The 21510-nt window shown below is 27.4% G+C and overlaps 1 protein-coding gene across 1 annotated transcript in view; it reads right to left on the bottom strand.

The window, feature by feature from the left end:
* The window catches only part of LOC112590841 (lachesin-like), a 201373-nt gene that overhangs the window by 19895 nt on the left and 159968 nt on the right, over positions 1-21510 (bottom strand). Inside the window, exon 6 of the mRNA XM_025334418.1 lies at positions 7217-7355. Within this exon, the coding sequence (XP_025190203.1) occupies positions 7217-7355 (139 nt within the window). The remainder of the gene's footprint in view (positions 1-7216; positions 7356-21510) is intronic.

The raw sequence follows: 21510 nt of genomic DNA, 5'->3' as shown, positions 1-21510 counted from the left end.
AAACGTTTAAATTCAAGTAAAAAACAGTTAACTCCAATAAGACCACGTGGGATATATAGAATTACATAAACACATAAACACATAATGACATAACAAACATTCCAAACGTATTTACAATAAACGTAATTATCTTATTACGCGCCAAGGTTTTTACGAAACACTACCAACACTCTATACGCTCCCGAACCCTGTTCTAAAATACACACAATAATATACGTTTAATATCGTATGGATTAAACGTTCGGTTATAAAATAAATTCGATTGGCAGTTATTTGTACCTCAACTGGTTTCACGGTAGACTTACGTGTATTGATGTTCAGAGGATATTCTGGAAATACGATATTATAGCTAGGTAATCAGCTGGTATCTGAATACATAAATATATTCAGTGAGCTAACGGTATCTTCGCCGAATCAACGGAAGTCTCGAGTGTATTAATATGTTCAGAGAACGGTCTTAGAATATACAATTAAATAGTCAGTGCCTGGATATCGAAATACATTGGGTTGGAAATCGGTAGTACCTAAAATAGTTTCACGAAAGTCTCGAGTGCATTAGAGTTTAGAGCATGTCGTTAGAACTACATATACATGTATAAATTGAGTAACTGTATAGTCGAATGCACAATCACAACACAGGTTAAATCTTTACATCTGCAGTCGTTAGTTATTTGATATATCAGACTAATACCGCATTATAATATTACTGTCAGATTTCCATTTATCAATAATAAAATGCACAGAAACTGACATAATACACTGCAAACTGTGGTGTTCGACATACCCGTGTTTATAATCTCAACGGCAGAAAGTGTGAGACAGAGTACATAATATTATTATAGCTATGACTAGTGTATACGCAACACGTTATCTTATAATACGACCGATTATTTCGATACAAATTTAATTATACTATGCCTATCGAAGTCATACCGAGCATTAAACCCGACCACAGTTAATAACACACCTCTGCAATAACGGCGATGTCATATCGCACCACGCGCAGCAGCAGTTACAATCAAGTTAAGTGCGTCAGGAACATAATATTCACGTTACACACACACATAATAATAAACAGTAATGGAGTAATAATATACGCGCACATGCCAGGAATAAAGAACAGAAACTACCAAACGATATCAATGGTCTTGAACACTTAGAAATGCGCGGTTACCAATAATCCATAGCCTACATTTTATCTCGTCACGACGTTATGATAATAAAATAACTATATCGCGCCGCTGTACACCAGCTGTGAACTTTGTGAAATCTCTTTTCAAAAGGATCACAACCGCCGTGCGTATACGTGTCATCCTCACATTAATTTCTGACAGTTCGTCAATCATTAAACTCGCAAATCCAATCGGTTTTAAATATATTTTTCGTGTAGGCATTTAAAATCTTTATCACATCACCCTGTACCCCAGATCCTTATTTCCCGGCTTTTCATAGTTTTCAATTTTTTTGTCGTATTTTATTTTATTACGATTCGTCTGGAATTAAAAAGGTAGTTAGTTCGTTTTTTTTTTTTTTTAAACCAATTAAAAAATATTTCGTTTCAATTATGAGTCATAATTAAAACATGATATTTTAATTGAAAATTGCATTATAATATGTATTAATAACGATGTTATTTTAGCCAACTATAGTTTTACAATCGACAGGTCGCACCGCGGAGAATGTAAAACTGCTGCGTGTACGGTGATAAACAAAGATACGACCTGAGTCAAGGGGTATGGAATGGCCGTTTTCTCAGTGCTAAAGTAGATTAAAGAAAACGCCGCGACACGGGTAATCGTGGCCAAGTGAAAAATTTCGGATATAGCTCTCCAGGAAACGGGAACCGGAGACGGAATGGGAAACGATAGGCGATTTATCGGAAATGAAGTAAGCGAATGAGAAAAAAATAAAATGTTATATTAACACAGTTAATAATTATTCACGTCGCGAGTACTCAAACAAAGTCGATCCATCAACCGTCCCGGCCGAGAAACGTGTTTCCCCCTCCGGAGTCGGGAGACCCAGTCAGTATAAAACCCCCGTTCGTCCATCAGCTACGCGCGAGGAAAAGCCACCGCAAACGCAACTCTCTACCAGTAAGCGACCAAAATGTGCGGGAGGGGGGGGAGAGCAGACACTTGGCGTGTTGTCGTTGTTGTCGCCACTATATATATATATATAAGCTACGGCTGCAGACTTTCAATTACTCGTCGGGAATAAAAGGAGAACGAACGAGCGTACAGTGCACACGTTAGCCCCGGAAGACGAGGAAAACCGAGCTCAAAACTTTCGTCTGGCCATTAATCACGCGACAGATTAGTCAAAAACTTCTGCGCTCATCGTCGCCGCTACCACCATCACTGTCGTAGCCATCTGATGATGGTTTTTCGAGAGGAAGTCGACGGAGGGTGTCGTGCGTGTGTGCGTGCTCGTAGCGGAGAGTATAAAAACGATATCTTTTATATTATGTATGTATAGACGACGTTTCGCGACAGAAAAAGGTCACCCTTGCCTCCTATACCACAAACGCCGCGTAAACGTGAAAATCCTGCTCCGGAAAGGAGCGAGCGACAACGTTGTTGGCGGACGGTGGATAAGGGTGAGAAATTAGGGACAAATGTATAATTAATGACTTTGGCGCGTGGAACCAAACCGAAAGAGGTTGCTTGTTTTAATTTTTTGTTTTTCGTATTTTATAATATAACGTCTCCAACCCACTCCCCGATTTCTCCTTCAAAGGTTTTATTTCTTGGGGTTCTTTTTTTAGTTTTTTTTCCAGTAGGTGTAATTATTCCTTGGATAATCGTGTTCTTCTAGCTCTTTAAAAACACCATCCACCACCTCCATAACTGCTTTCATACAATCTCGACTCTCATTAATCGTCTTATGTGTGTTTAATGATGCCGCCCCGCAGAGGAAAATTTACACTTGTGCGCTGCATAAAAGGCGTCCCGCTGCAGTCACTTTTCTTGTGCGGTTAATTATTATTATATTTATTGGCTTCCTTATATGCATAAAATCAAGCATTCATGCTATGTGTAGGTATATATATTTCTGTACGTGTCTGTAATTCGCAGTGGTGTACACTGATTAATGTGGTGTTTTGAGATTTCTCGTAATTATTCGAATTTAAGAATTTGAATGAAACAAATAATAAGTAATTTAAAGTGTAGGTTTTTATGTAATTAAGCATTAAAAAGTTTTATTTCATACTTGTATTTGAACGATTTTTTGGACAGAAAGATTTTCTTAATAGTTTCTTCTTATTCGGCACGCGTACGAGTTATGCATTAAAGGTAAAGTTAAATTATTTAAGTAATCGTTTTAAAATTGATTTCACACGAATAATAAAGTTTTTGCATGTATAATAATAATATCTTCTTACATTTGCTTTCTATTACAATTTTTTACTGATTAGTTCTGTTAAAGCTAAGAGTCGTAACTATTCTTATTGACGGGCTTCAAACTTTTACAAGTCTCGCTATTTTCGAGGAAATCTTAAAAAAACTTTAAAAAAAAAAATGCGTCGTATCTATCCAACATTTATAAATTAATCTCAGAATTTTTTATAGGTATTCAAAAAATTCAACATTATTCTATCAGTTTTATAGAAATTGAATAAGCATTTTAATAAACATTGATCAATATTTATTTATTAGAAAATTTAATGAATAAAACCCCTTTTAATATATGATTAAATACAGATGATAATAATTACAAAGAACAGACTAACATGACTTAAAAATGGTTATAGGTTAGTTTAACAAAGTACAAGTATTGAAACTTAGATTTGGAATAATTTATTGGTTGTTTAAATATCTGTTTGATTGGTTTAGTTAAGATGACTTAAATTTGATTTTTATGAGCAATTTAATTTATTTTTAATATAATTTAAACCAATATATTTAAAAACTGTAAAAAACATTTTATATTATGGTTGTTCATATAATTGATATTTTTTATGCATTTTATTATTAATAGGTAACTATAATTATTTATGTTTAAAAGTATGCTAAAAATATTGGTGTAATAATAAAAAATAATAACTTAAAATAATTTTTAATTATTGTATTTTATGAATATTTTTTTTATTTTAAACTTTAAAGTTAATTTAAGTGTGCCAACTAAAAATCAAATAATTTTAGTGTAACAATTTAAATCGTACATAACAAATAAGCTTAGTCGATTTATTTTTAGATTACTTGTTATACAAGATTGGTAATATATTTTTCCTTATGTTAAGTATTTTTGTGCTTAATTATACTATAATTTGCATATCTCCAAAAATAATTTTGGCATTGAATTTAAGTGTTTTTACACCTAAGAAACCTTTTAGTATGTATGACATACTATTTAGCTTATATGATAAAGAAAATATTATTTAATATAATCAAACACATTAAGATGAATAAATTGTTATTCGTTAAAAACTTTTTATAACAATTTAATATATAGTTAAAAGTTTATTTTTAAATGTTTAAAATACTCATATTGATAAAAACTATGAGTACGTGGACTTTTTTTTAATTGTGTTTACATGGATTTGATATCATCTAATTATATATTATTAAGAAAGTAATAAATAACAGTCGATTAGTGTTCATCATGCAGACTTAAAATAGTTAATTTCTTTAGACTGTGTGTATCCCCATTTGCACAATGGTGTACTCTGAATTGTTTCCAGCAGATTATATAGTCTCGTATTTTGAAGATTTAATTATATCCTTAGTTAAGACTGTTCAGAGACCCTACACAAAATATCGGCTTTTTTTTTTTAACCCGTGTAGGATTATTTTCACTGTCATTTTCACAAGCGTTATACTCGTAAATCCAGATTTGTACGCCTATTTCTTCGCGTTAACTGGAACATTTGTATGCCATGTGAAGTTGTCACCACTTCCAGTTGTTGACGTCTATGTTGTTATTCCACCTAAATCCGTTTACACGTTTTATTATCGTGACGTCCAATACTATGAACGCATGCTTGACGTGACTGGATTACGCGATGAACTAGCTGTAACGTCAGAACCGAATATTATTATTGTACCAATTGTTCGTATCGTCAAATCGATAAGAGCATCTAGTTTTTACATGTCTAATTTGATCCACGAATAAAAAGGCAAACTGCCTACTCACCGCGGAATTTTATTCGAACAAATTCGTCAAAAATAGTCGACATATTTTATTATAGACGTTTCGACTGGATTTTGACGGCTGTTAGTTAAATTATTGTCCGAAAACAAAACTATTAAAAAAAAGTCTATGTTATTTTATTTAAACTTCATATTGTTTAGAATTTAATATATATTTGTGTATTGAAAATCTATAATGTTTTATAGGGTGTAAAGTAGAATTCTTTCTTTTATATTTTTCTCGTGAAAAGATATATAAAATGCTTTTCCATCTGGCTTCTCACATGTCACTGTCCATTCATGCATATTGTACTTAAGGCTTACACATACGCACGTTTTCTTCTCAACACCTTATCTCATGTTTAGCAGTCAAACATTTTAGAATTAAATTCTCCTCTGAGTTATAACGCAGACATTCTTGTGTGGAAAGATTTGCATAAAATAATGAAAGATATATTAAAATATATGGTCAAATAGATCATAACATTGATCATAATTAAAAAATTTAAATAACAAAACATTTTTTTACATTAAAAAAAAAAAATACGGCATATTTAAATTATTTAAAGTTATTATTAGTAATTTTATAGTAACTATTTGAAATTTTGAAATGAATACGAAAATAGGTATACATAATATTGTATTTTACATAATATTTACTTTTAGAAGAACTTAAATTAACTAAACACTGTTTATGCTTTATAATAATTTTATAATAACGTATTGGCAGTATTTTGATACTATAAATATGTTTAGATATTGTATTTTATTTTTTAAACTCTATATTTATACGAAATTTTTATTTGCAGTTGAAATATTTGTCATATACTCGTTTGGAGTTCTCGAAAAATAAAATCATAGATTTTTAGAGAAAACGTTTTTTAAATATTTTCCATAAGCACCTTAGGATCCTAGCTACGTGAGGGTGAAAAATGCAATAGAACATTTCCGGGTAATTACACATTCTAAAACATATAAAACTAGGCTGCTGTGTGAAGAATAGTGTTTTTTGATTTTGTATAGGAAATAATTAGGTTTTATACTATGCTGTTATTTTGAAAAACTTTCGCGTAATAATTTCGATAAGACAATAATAATTTGTTGTCGGAAAAAAAAATAAATTAAGTAAATTCAGCTATCTCCTGGGAACATGTCATCATAGTCGGTAGTGACGGCGGAACACTGGCTGTAGCGGAGGTGATGGTTTTAGTAGCTACTAGCTGCAGGGTAGTAAATTTATATATTTCATGAGTATTCCGACAAAACGTTCAAGTATAATAATTACCACCGGAAAAATAATTTATATATCAAAAGTATTCCATTGTATTTGGAATTTCCTTCTATTAATTTTTTCTATTCCTACTTAGTTATCTTCCGTGCTCTTTGTTTTTGTTATTATAATAAACGTTATTTCGATCGATGTTAATTATTATTGCGCTCTTTGTTTGCTAATTGGAACGAAAACAAAAACAATGAGACAACTCGATTCCCTTCGGCACGGCAAATAGTAACAATAATAATTGACATTAGACATAATTTTTAATTCAAACATTTTAAAAACTATAGTACTATATAGTGTTATTTACACGATTTTTCATCACATTGGCGTTCTGATATATTAATCATATTTATTATTTCGTTGCACTAAGTCGGTGTTTATTTTGAATCATAAAATATATCGTGAGTTTCCTGTATTAATAGAAAATCCTACGGATCAGAAATATTACTGTGTTTCAAGGTAAATACCGCCATACTAGAATTTATCGTTGTCGAAGAAGACGTGATCGGATTACTATGGTCGCTGGTAAGAGTAATGTGTGGTAAAAAATATTTTTCGAACGAAATCATCTTTTCTTCAACATTTATAATCTATAAAACTTACATCATATTACAGACGAAGGACATTGTATAGTATAACTTACATAGTATTCGATTTTACAAAGTATACATTTTTAATGGTAAGCTTAATTGAACTCGTGATGGAATTTTCAAAAATTATAAGAAATGCGTTTCACTAGTCTACGTTTAACTAGCCTTATGTGGTGTATTTTTCTTTCGATTTATAGAAAATAAAATTATCTTACCCATCCATCAACATTTTTGTTCGATTTCTGACCCAATAGTTGATTGATTTTGGGTAGGATTCCACGTGACATTCGAGCGTGACGTCTGTGCCTATTGGTGCTCCCAGTAGTTGGTTGGGTACCGCAATCACGGGCGGAACTGAAAATAAAAATATGTAAATAAATATGTATACCATTGCTTATTATTTAATTTATTAAATAGGAAAAAAACTCCATTATATTACTAATGAAAAATATCACCAAAACAGAGAAATAACAAATGTAATGATAATACATAATCAATAATATTATTATATTTTGCTAAGAAAAAACTGGGACAATGTAGGAATATGAGATTTCATCCAAACGCAAGGGTAGTACAACCGGTGTACCTACGCAAATGTAGTGACCCGCGGAAGCGGGGGCTCACTCCCGAAAAACAAACATTAGTGACTATATATTTTAATTTAGAAAAGATAATATTATCAACAATAATATTATGTTTTCCAAACTAAAGTTGAAATAATAACTTAGTAATATCCTAGAGAACAGTATTAATTTACTCTATTTTTATTAATACTGGTTATTGACATCGATATGATGACATGTTAAAATATAATACATTACCTATAAAATATTTATAATATTATGGTTGTTAGTTTTGTTTAATATAGATAATTATAAGCATTTTTGTGGTATTAACTGTTTAGTGATTAACCAAAGAGTATATTAAGTAGACTTTGTCGAATGTCGTCATGTAGATTTGAGATTTAGAATTTGAGATCACAGTATCTCACTCCCTTGTGCTCTTTTAGTTTTTACAAAATTTATATAATTGTATAAATTTATTTAAACTAAAAAGTAAAGAGTATATTATAATATTAATTGTTGTGTGTCATTTTATTTAAATTATTTTGAGTGTGGCCCCGCAATTTATAACGCCGGCCTTGATTCTATCGCCGAAATTACGATTCACGAAGTCAAGATAACATTAAAAATGAGTGAAAAAAGGTACGAGATGACGTACGAAAAGTTTCTAAATTGCAAATAGCTATCGATAAGCTCCAGACATGTTTCATCCAAGTCTTATGGCGTAAATTCTTGAACTCCGCAGGCCTGCTATACCGCCACCACACAAAACAATATATAAAAACGAGACACATGGTGCCCGGTATCTCACCATTTACTTGTTTATAATTGGTCAAAAACGAATTATATAACAATTCGGACTAGATGAATAAAAATAACTTAAAATCAAATCAGGGTTTTTTTTATTTATAGAATTTCATATTAAATTTTTCATTAAAAAAAAAAAAAATAAATAAATATTTCATCAATAGTTCTTCACGTAATTATATAAATGATGTTCTCATTACTGTTGAATTGTTTCTTACGGCCTTACGATTCTGTAATCATGGATTTGATATGGTTTGAGTATGAAGTATTTAAGTATTTAATGAAATAACGCTATTTAATATTTAACACTAACATATTACATAGTTTTATTGTTGTTGAAGTCTAAATTTGTTGTGATTAATTTATTAATATTCATATGTTTTGTACACATAATAATTATATAATGTGATTTACATTACTTATATCTCTAATACTCGCGTATTCTTAATTTTTCTTTATAAAATAATATATTGAATACATTATTATAAGTAAACACAAGTTCAGAAAATTGAGGTTTTTTATTTTAAATTGGCGACAATAATGTGTTTTTTCGTGTAATTTAAATTTATTTCGTATAAGGGCAAAGCTCAAATATGACATCTATGGATTTTTTAGAATCGCGGATTTAAATAATATAATAGTTTTAGATTTTATCATTAAAAACACGTTGTATGTACATGTGCAGTAAATGTTGAATACTATATTAAACTATACCATATTATTGTAAACGAATTATAATAATAATAATAATAACACGACTATTACAGCTTATGGCACTACAGACATCTGGATTATCGGGTGCGTCGTCAATTACCCCATAATACGTGTGATATACGTTTTCAAATATAATATTTCGAATTTAAGAAGGATAAAAAATATCCATTATATTATGCGAATGAACACAATATAATAATAATGTTAATATACAAAAGCGTAATCAAATATAGTACAACGAAAGGCGGTCGTTGCTCTTCGAGTTTGTTATCGTGCAACGATTTCGTACTAAACATTATAATATATTGTATATGATATACTCGTAGTACAGAGTGATTCTCTGATCGTGTATACCCCTATTTGCTTTTACAATAGTTCAGTTATTCAAAATGAGGAATATGCATAGGATATTTTTTCTGAATGTTTTGAGGTAATCAAAATTAAAGTTTGAATGAACAGATTTTGAGTTTTTTTTTTTAAATATAATATTCTAAGGATAGGTTCATGCTAATACATTTTTAGGATATGCGGATTTGAAAATGTTAGTAATTTGTATTAATTGATCAATACTTGTTTATTCACAAAAATGATCCAAGAATAATAAATACTAGATTGAAAAGATTTGGGTAACAAAACTAGAAATCGGAAAACTGGCTTACTGTTTGGGACATGGAACGTACGTACTCTTTTTAAACCTTGAGTGGTCCAAAGCATTGTTTATAAAATAAAAAAGTATAAGTTAAAAATAGAGAGATATAATTTTGATTGGTCGAAACCAAGAAAGATAAAGAAGATCCCAATTAAATATCTTTTTTAATTTTGTAAGGCCAATTTTAAGAACTATTATCCTTGATATAAAACTTTTATTAGGTAATTGACACATTACTATCGATTGAATTTTGAATTAAGTACATCAAAATTTTTAAAGAAAATTATCTACAAAATAATAAACAAAAAAAAAAAACAGGGCTATGAAATTAATTCATTATTAAAAAAATAAAAAAATAGGGGTTTGAATGTTTGATGAATTACGTTGAATATTTATTGCGTGTTATGTACGTCATGTTACGTGTGTATGCGGGTGAGGCGGATATTGAAAATTGAAATCCGGCCGGAGTTCTCGGAATTCAATGGTAAATGCACCACGTGTAATGACAGATGACGGTGCGCGTGGCTTGCGAATTTCATACTGGACTAGACTAATTTCACCGGAAATCCCCTTATGCTACAACAATCGAAATTATCAGCACATCCGGTAGTGCAGTATATGCTACGTATATAATAGGGAAATTCGCTCTTGGCAGTTTGTAGAATTCAATTTCAGCTTGCCCGTTGAGGATGGGTTCCCGAGTGCTTTCTAGTTACGTTTTTTATTTGATTTTTTTTTTCCTCGGCCTCGTGGGCTTTTATTGTTGTTCACTCGCTGGTAATTGAAAATACGCAATACGTGTAGGTACACGCTGCTGGCCTGTTTACAAAATTAATGTGTTATACAACTACGAAAACGAATACACTTAAAAAGAGCGAGTAATTATCACGATCGTTATCTCGTAGACGCCACTTGCTGTTTTTCAAAAATCGTTTTAATATTTTTATCAATTCAAAATAGTAATAAATCATACAATAAAAAATAAGAGTTTCACTACACAAATTATGGTTTATTACTATTTAATTGTATATTCAGTGATGATGAAATATAATATGGTTTATATATCGTTCGTATCACTCAAATAAATAACATTTCAAACTTTAATGCGTGGAAAAAGTATTTTCTTAAAAATATCACGCAAAATGTTATAATAGGCTAGTCAGACTAGGTTTGAATTCGAAATTAATAAGTGGAAAGCTGGAAGTTGTTTTAATTGCTTAAGTATAGGTCTGATATAAATTTTTCTCTCATCACTGAGCTTAGTGTTGGCGGTCACCTAGAAAAAATATTTCTAAATTGGAGTTTTTTTTTATTTTTTTAATAATAACTTAAAAATTGTGAGTTTTATCAAAAACATAATTAATAATGTTAAAAATATAAGATGCATTATTTTTTACATTAATTTTTTCAAATCAAGTTGAAAATTAATGAGCTTAGTTCAATATTAAGGTTGATGATTGACGTTTAAAATTAGCGTTTTTAGAAGTTTTTCTTAAAAACTGATTTTTTTTTTTAGTTTTTTCAAAATTGATCAAAATTACGACAAAAAGCCATACTAAATAATTCATAGAAATATTATAATTTGCGTAACATCTAAGAATGTTTAATTCAGAATTTTTTTAAATAAGTACCAATATCAATAATAGATTTTGAAATTTGACTCTTAAATCACCGGTTGCAAATAAACGGCAACTATGCGTAAAAAATATGTTTTAACAAATTCATACATAATTTTTTGTGAAATATCAATAAATATTTACTCATTTATATACATATATAATATATATCAATAATATAGTTAAAATATTAATAACCAAGGTAATTTAACCTATTGGTCTAATGAGTAGTTACTAAGAAAGCAATATTATGTAATTAAATAATAATATGCAAAATTCTACGTAGGTAGTAACGTGTAACATTTTATATTAAACAATTGTTTTCGAAATAAATATAAAAAATTTATTTAATTTATAATTGAAGTTTTTTTCTTTGAAAATTGATTTTATTTAAATTTTTTTTTTTTAATATATTTACAATTGCAATATTATTTACATAACTAATTTGACAGTAATTGTCTTTATTGTTCATGGTCCATGTTAGCTTTTTCGATTGCTAGCTCTTTCTGGGACAGAATAATACAATTTTTTAATTAAATACATTTCTTTAAAATATATAGAAATTTAAAATATATGATAAATTATACAATATACTACACTAATTAGTTTTTAATATTTTTGATGTTGATGTCTCATACGTAGATATTTGTTTGATTTTCTTTCTTCTATCTGGTCTTTTCTTCATCGTTTTTTTCGTGTTTTCCATCTTCTTTCTGATATTCTATATTGACGTTTTCTTTATATTTTTTTTCTATTTAATTGTATTTTTCAAGATTTTCATTAATTTCGATAATATTGCTTTCTGGATTTGAGTCTTCGTCTTTCAAACAGTTTGTGCATGCTTGTCCCCGACAATTAAAACAAATGTTTGAACAAGCCACGCCTAGTTTTTAGCAACTACACAATCTTCTGCATTTCTTCACACATTTACATGAAACTGTAAAGAATAATTTGTGGAGCCGTATCTTTATTTGTAGTGATTGAAAGAAAACCGTATTTAGAATTCTTCTAATCCCGATCAAAGGGATTTTTTTCATTTTCAATCCACATTTGAATTTGGTGGTAAGCAGGTAAGAATTTTTGATGTACGGCTGTTTGAGTAGGAGGTAGAGAAGTAAGATTGAAACCCCTTTCATTAATGATTTTGCAAAAAGCTCATATCGTAATTTATCTAACAAAGTTTTAACATATTTTGCTACATACAGCGTAGTGATAAAAAGTTATTAGTTTAAAACTAGCATTAGTAGTTGTACGAACATAATAATACAATATATTTGTGTTAATTTCGAAAATAAATGTTTAATATAAAATGTAATACGTTATTCCGTAAAAAGCCATATTTATGTAGTATTTTTAATATAATTATATAATATTATTTTTCTTAGTAACTATTCATTTAACTAATAAGTTGATAACTTTGATTTTTATTAATTTAACTATATTTATTAGTATTTATAAATAAGTAAGTATTTGTTGGTGTTTCATAAACAAATTAGTTAAAATGCATTCGATACGCATAATTTCCGTTCATTTGCAACTAGCAATTTGAGGGTTTAATTTCGAAATTTATTATTGATTTTGGTACTGAATTAAAATTATTGAATTTACTGTTAAATATTAAATTATAATCTCTGTACATTTTATGGCACGAATTTTTATCATAAGTTTGATGGATTCTCAAAAAACTTCAAAAAACGCCAATTTTAAATATAAATTATTAACTTTAATGTTAAATTAAACTCATTAGTTTTCAAATTAATTTTGTAGAAAATTAAGTGACTTATGTGTTTGATATAATTTACAGATTTGATTTATTATTAAAAAACTGAAAAAACTCCGATCTTAGAGCTGTTTTTTCAAGATGGCGACCAACGCTGATTTCGGAGGTTTAAGGAAAAACATTTTTCTCTTATATAAAACCTGTATTTAAGCAATTAAAAAAATTTTCAGCTTTCCATTAATTAATTTCGAATTTGATCATTTTTTAATCAAATTTCACTGGCCTATAAATCACTATAATAAAATATAATTGTATAATAATATTATATAAAATAAATTATGGTTTAGGTTGTATACATTTTATAAAATTAAATCATAACCACCTACTGAGCAAAATTTTAACTTACGTTATATCAGAATACGTACATTTGTTATTTTGGAAAAGTAATCTTTATTATTTGTATTTTGTACATAAATATAAAATATTAAATTACATTACCTAGTTGAAAAAAATTGAAATTAGATGATTAATGTTGTAGTTTAGTTTTAATATAAAATTTTAGTTCAGGATTCATAATTGGGTGGGTCTAATATAGCAGTAATAGCAATAATTTATTAAAGGTATAATATAAAAATATTAAAAATATTAACCAACTAATAAAAGAGAAATACATGTTTTAATATATTTTTCATAAATGTTGAATGCATTAAATCAATTAAAATACCATTTTGGCTTTTTATTTTTTTGCCAAAGTTAAATATAATTGATAATACTGGATATTAGTAAACTGTAAACCTGGATATAATTTTTCAAATATAGGCAGGAAAAAAAGTTCAACAAAATTGTTTTGCGATATTCAAATAATTGAAAAGCAGTTTTAATAATATGTTAATTTCATTTATAAGCTTCAATTATTATACAATAAACTTTATTAGCATTATATTCTGACTAATATCTAATTCACATTCAAACAAATTAAAATACAACATAATTATTTACATTGTCAGGTCGATAAAATTAATTTGATTATTTCAAATCAATTTTATATTAGTGTGATCAGTTCGATCAAATTGACAAATGTATTAAAATTTTTATTCGAAGCATTTTGGTTTCTTGTTCGGGTGTCCTTGGACATCATTCAGTGATTAAGATCTATGATCGATATGCCGACTTAGATTCAGTTGGGACATTATATGAATTTTGTGGGTAATGGAATTACATATGTTGCTTTTTGTCCGAGTGTCTTTGCTGGATTTTTTTTATTATTAAATATGAATGTGTCAATTCAGCGAATTAATTATTGTTTTAGTATTGAGGACATAATATTGTATTGGTTGTGTAGAGGGTGGTGGTTGGATCTGGTAATATATTGTTTTTAATATTCGATTTTAAGTTTGTTTCATTACGTTATTGTTGGTTAAACTTGTATCTGTAATGTTTGATGTAATGTTGAATACTTGAATATAACAGGAATCGTATTTGTTTATTTCTATGAGAAGTAGTAAAACTTAAATTTTATACATAATTCCAAACGCTGCTCATTCTCTAAACTAATTAAGTTGGTATCAAAATATTATTTGTTTATACAATTTAAATTTGTTAAAACTAGATTACATTTTTAATTTGGTAGTTTGCCAATACAATTTAATAACGATTTAAATTTAATTGTAATCCATTTAAGTGACATAATGTCATAATATTTATGTATTTCATTCAAGCGAGTTTTGTTGTTGTTGAGAAATTCGGTTTTATTAATAACTTTTTGAAATAGTCGTTTGTTTATTTTTTAATCAATGCAAATAGTTTAGAGTACTATCATGTCTGTCATGATGATATTTAAATTATTCGATTAGTGAATAATTTTGATGAAATTTATCAATTTCCGAGTTACCTACCTTTTAATTAAATAATTAAATGACGATAAAAATGGGTGTGAAAAAGTGTAGTTACAAATTGTTATTAAATGTATTAAAGTTTGTTTATATAAACAAGCTAAAGGTTTTCAAAATAGTTATTTTTATTTAATTTTTATTCAAGAACGAGAATTCCAGATTGTTTTCTTACTTGAAATAAGTACAAACATATTGGAAGGATAATATAATAATATGGACTAACAACATTAAATCACTGACTACCAGGTATATTCGACACGTATTGGAACATCGAAAAAGTCAGTGAGTACGGCGTAAAAATGATTCGTACAAAATAATGGTTTTAATAAGATTATTTTTTTCACGATAGTGAAACGGTACTCGAAAATATATAATAATAATATAAATACCTGTGTACGCGTTTGATAAGTTTATCAAACGAGTGTACAGAGTTACCATCAACTATACGAGTATGCAATAGTGTTTACAATATTTTATAGTGCGCACTGTGCATCATATTGCGTGTACAATGACTATCGCATAATTATAATTATAACTATTCTTGAGTAATAAACACTGAGATAACGGTATTTCCAGTTGTAAAATAAACTATGATTAATAACCGCTCAAACTTTAAGGCCATAAATGCTATACAATACATAATATGTTTCGCGTTGTCGGGTCTGGCGACTAACCGACTAAAGTGCCAAGCTTTCCGGAAGTCATGTTATCATTTTATATTGGTTTGACAGAAAATGATATGATCTATATTACGGTAGAAAATTTGTATGAACTTTGATCGTTAAGCGCTTTTAATAATTTGTTAAAATCTGTCATATATAAATATGTGACAAACAATATGTGTGCTAAAAGAAAATACATAGAATGGTTAAAATCAATAGGACCGAACAATAATATAAAAATATACGTTCCAAAACAGTTCTAAATTAGTATACTCATTTCAATAGGTAGACATTAAATATAAAATATACATACATATACTTGTATATATATATATTAAGAGAAAAAAAATAAATTTCATTACCTATTTGATTTTATTTTATCTATTACTTTCTGGTAGTCGTTAAATCCATGTATTTATTTTGTTTAAACTAATATGAAGCAATGCGAGTTATCCTTGGGGTAGATAAACATCAACATTTATTTCTTTTGTTAAAACCAATTAAATAACAACAGAATCACTAAAGCGATTGTTTTTAAAATCGACAATCATTTCTGCCTTATGTACTCGTATGTTCAAAATGTTATGTAAAATGTCTTTTATAACTAAATTCTTAAAACTTATCGTTTGAAGACTCATAAAAAAAAAATTGAATAACTTTTCCACTAGATTTTATTCATTGCACAACTTCTCAAGCTTAAATTTTTTGTGTTCAGATATTATACATAAAACCTTAATAATACAAATAAAGAAAAGTTACAAAATAAAAAACTAATTGTTCATCAGTTGAAATTTTGTTCGTGATATTCAAAATTATCAAGTTATCAAAACGCAATAGTCATTTAAACAAAAAAAAGAAAATATTCTAATTTAAACATTTTTACACGAGTTACACTCACAAGTTTAAAGGTCACTATGGTAAATTTATTAGTTTATTAGTATTTTGTTTTCACTGAAAAAGTAAAATGTTTTATTTCCAATCGATCTATGACGTGTTTAATCATAGTAGTGTTTTGTAAAGTTAACATTAGAGCCGATTGGAACCGTTGAATCAATCACGTCTACGATAATACACGAACTAAGTACTTGCAAATGTTTAAAGTGAATTGGACTCTGATCCCCTTTAGTTACAAAAAACTTTTACTGTAAAATGTCCTCACTTATAAGTATACTTACCACAAAGTATTTGACCATGCTGCAAGAGACATTATTTAGTTGCTGAGGAAACGAAATAAATAAATCTAAAAGTTGTTTGTCATTTCAGAGAACGGTAAGTTTTAGACTATTTTTTCTAACACTAAATGTTTCCCACATAATAATGGCAGCTGTTACTAAAATGTTAACGAAGAAAATTGAGTACATATATTATTTCATCGGATTCAGTTTTGACAAAAGTCGTAGTTATTTTAATATGAAGGGTAATAACGAAATTCTATTTGATAATTGATGTCTAAAATTCGATCGAGTAAATTTGTCAGCAAACTGCAGTTCATTATCGTTTATTTTAATGATTAGTTTGTTCATACGGAATCTTAAATATATCATATACAATAATAATGTTTGCATATACGTACCTAAAAAACAAAATATTATATTGTTATTTGTTTTCAGTGTTTATCGCCGTTACATATTATTTCCATTATGTCTAATAAATCAAAAAATTATTTATGGCAGCTATATGTTTATATACAACCATTTTGTTTTTAATTAGTGATGTAATACTATATAAGGAATAAAAAATACATTTATCGCTTCGTTTAGATTCAAAAATCCGAATGAGCGGCTTGTTGTCGTCAAAAAATGAATTTATCGATAAAACTCGATTTTTGAGAGATTTGAAATATATTAAAAAAAAAGATTGCCAATAATCAACAAAAAAAAATTAAACATTTTAGAACTAAAAACATATTCTATAATTTGAAAAATTATCTTAATAGCTATAGAAATATTTAAGTGTTTGTTAATATTTAATACAGGTGGTTTTATTAGGTTATGTTTTTTGCTAACCTTACATAGAGAAGTTTTTAAATGTTACATAGCATCTTTTTCGATTGATAATTTATTGTTTTTAAATAATTTTGTGAAAATAAAATTAATGAAATTATCGGTATTCTATTGATTATCAGATACTATACTTTATTATTATTTCATTTTTATTTAACAAACCAATACTAATCAATATTATGGTAGTATTTAACTACCTAATTATAATTAATGTTAAGAAATGAATTTCATAATAATTTGTAAATTGATCAAATATACTTTGATGTTTTTTTTCTTAAAATAACTAACATAAATTTTAATTAATTAATTTTTTATTTTTATCACAATACTGAATTAATTTCGTTTATTTATTACAATTATATCATTCTACATAATATAAAAGCTTGTTGGTTACATTAGAAAATAATATTTTCTAACTAAAAGTATCCAAGTAATAACTATACAGTATACATACAATTTATTGATCAATAGTTTAACTCGACACTATACTTACTCTATTGGATCCCAAGACTTTAATTATAATTTTGACTAAAGTTTGATTCATATAGAAAATAAGAAATTTTTACATTATCATAATAGTAAATTTAACACATTGAAGGTCTTATTTTCCATGAATTTTTCAATGCAGGTAGCACAAAAGAAATATTAACATTTTTTTTTTTATTTACGTATAGTTAAACTATACATAGTTTAAAACTATGATAGCTCAACAATTACAAAACACATACGTATTATATATAAAATAGCTTTTATTTCTGAATCCAAGGACACCAAAATTTCAAAATCGTAATTCGAGTTAACGACGTTATTGAAATAAAGTTTATAAGTGAACAGTGTATAGCCTGCTTGTCAGCTGATGTATTATGTATTATTATATTATTATACCAACAACACCAATAATACGCTTAATTCAAAGCGAATGTATGTCATTCATTGTACATTCAAAGGCACATACAAATATATTACGGTTATTATAATTAACCATCTGCTATTTTAATAATAAAGAAAATAATATTAACTCAAATTGTATGTAAATTATAGTTTTACAGTACTCGTAAATGTATGTACATCAAAAAGTTACCTACAAAAAAATGTACGTTAAGAAAATTCGAACACATCTTTTTCTGAAAAATGTATTCCATTAACGTTGGGCTTATGGCATTATTTTGAATTAAGCGGTTAGCTTATATATTTTGCAACAAATACATAAAATTAGATATTTGTTTTAAGTGGTCGCGGATACGAGTGAATAATATTACGTTTCATTGAAACGAATTTCATGTGTATGTGAAACCGTATATGTTTTAGAATAATAATAATTAATGCATTTCTTCAGAGCTGGCTATGATTATATTTATTTATTTTTGTTTCTTCGTGTTTTTTCTCGCAAAATGTGAAAGTGAACTTGTATCACTTATGTCAAGGCGAAAGTATTCAAAGTTGTGATTGAAAAATGTACAATATACTCGTAATATATACGAGGTGCTTTTTTGTCAAACAACAATTTACGTTGATAAAATATTATTTTTTTCATTCTTGCCAGCGGATGAAAATAAAAATAATAGTGAACTTGATGTATAGTTATGCATATTTGTCTTTGCATGTAATAAGATAAATGATAATAGACACAAGTAATATTCGTACAAGAAGAAAACAATAATTCAAACAGTGCACTTGACTGAATAGTAGATAACAATGTTTTTTAAATTTAAACGAATTTGAAATTTTTTTATTTTTGTTACCACTCATTAAATACTTGTGAGAGTAATTAAAATTGTATGAGCTTTTAATTTATGGGATTTTTATCGTTACTCGTCAAATTTAATAAATTTATTTTAAAATGATTATTCGATACTCAGTAATCATACAATTGTTAGCATAATTATAAATTATAATTCAACTCAAATTTGAACAGAATTTGTTCGTCATAATACATATAATAAAGTTTTCCTATTTATTTTTCTGTTTTTCATTGTCTTTTCAATGGAGTATATTAATAATGTTTCATTTTTTACATGTTTTTCGTTTTATAAAAATATAAGTCATTTTTCAAATTTATTTTCCTTTTTACATATATTCATATAAATGTATACATGACTTTTAAATATGAAACAACATTAGCATTATAGTATTAATCGCAGTTAAAGACGTTATATTCGATAACACAATATACGAATTCGGTAAAACTGTGTATTAGGTACGTTAGGTATAATATTGGTGTCTTATTCAAAATATAAGTCAATACAAATATATTTTTCTTTGTTCTTAATTACGTATTTTTAATCACAAATTAAGATAACTTGATTATTTTTCAACATTAGTAACTTTTTTTACTTCTAGGTTATTTAATTTTGATATTTGATATGAAGGCATACTGTTAATACACCGCTTATCATCGTTTAATAATTAATGTTTTTAGTTCTATACGTAACCATAATACATAATAACTTATTATGATACATTAACTGTAGAAAATAAAATTTCAAAGTAAAAATAATGTTTAAAATAATATTTATATAATTATTTATTTCTGAATATAATGCTCTGCCATGGGCTGTATGCCATTATATAAATTAGTTATATTTTTATGTAATAATTATTAAGTACAATATTATATATTTATATTTATGCAGGATATTTTGAAGAATACATATGAAAATTCACACTATATTATATGATTTTTGTAGTATAGTCTAATGATTTAAGTGTTAGTGATATCTTTAAGAAACTAAGTGAATATAACCGCATTCAATTGGGAAAAGAACAAAAGTCAAAAATCATAAAATTCGTCGAATTTTTTAAAGTTATGTAATTAAACTATGCATTACACGTTTTGCAGTAAAGATGACGAGAGTCAAAGGATGCATTTTTGAATCACGCATTGTGCTATTGACAAGCATTTACCGATGGGTTATACTTTGGTATTAATTTTATTTTATTTGATATTGTGATGACAAAATCACTTTTTTAGTTTGTTACAAATAGTAATTTATTTTTATATAATATAAAAAATACTTTATATTTCTATGAACTTTGTAGTTTTATTACACGTGAGTTTTTTACACAAATAATACTAATAATGCTCATAAATCACATCGCACACAAGTTTGAAGGTTACCAACGACCGAAAATACTTTTGAATTGAGGCCGTTCATTACGGTCGGGTAAGACTACCATCTGCTGGTGTCCAAATATCGACGATCGTTGTTGGCTAATTGAGAAGTGCATTTTAGGTCAACTAAAAAGGTTCATTACACCCAGACACATATTTTCTAGGATTTAAAATTTAAAATTTGGTTAATATTTAATAATATGCGTAATAATAGTCAATTAAAACTGTATATTTTTCTTTTATTTTAATTTCAACGCGTCACGTAAAAAATAGTTTTTAAATTGTTCAGTTTCATATTAAGTGTGTTACATTTCAAATAATAAAATTTTCATTTAATAGCTTATGATACTTATAAATAATATAGTATTAACAAACTATTTTTGAAAATGTAGTATTTACGATCATGAATTTTTATGCCTTGAATTTAATGAATATCCAAATCCATTCAAGCACAATTTTTTATACATATATTATTATTCAATAATACATCATAAAAGATTTTTTTGTTTTCCCATAATATTATGGCGAATGTTTGTGGCCTACACGTGTAGGCCGTACACGTGTATATCATGTACAAATCAGTCATACACAAAAATAAGATCTTTATGTGTGAATGTACTAAAAATTGAAAAGGAAATAAGGATTTTTATTGGTATTTTATATGTATTTGTTACGTTTCACTCGTGTAACATTATTCATGTATAATAAAATATCGAGTACTTGGTTAGTATATTATGATCGCGTGTCGTATACAATAAATTATGTGTGCGG

Source organism: Melanaphis sacchari, unplaced genomic scaffold, assembly GCF_002803265.2.
Source record: "Melanaphis sacchari strain LSU unplaced genomic scaffold, SCAv2.0 Contig120_pilon_pilon, whole genome shotgun sequence".
NCBI lineage: Eukaryota > Metazoa > Arthropoda > Insecta > Hemiptera > Aphididae > Melanaphis > Melanaphis sacchari.
Note: the sequence above shows the minus strand (reverse complement) of the source record. Positions and strands in the feature narration are given on the sequence as shown.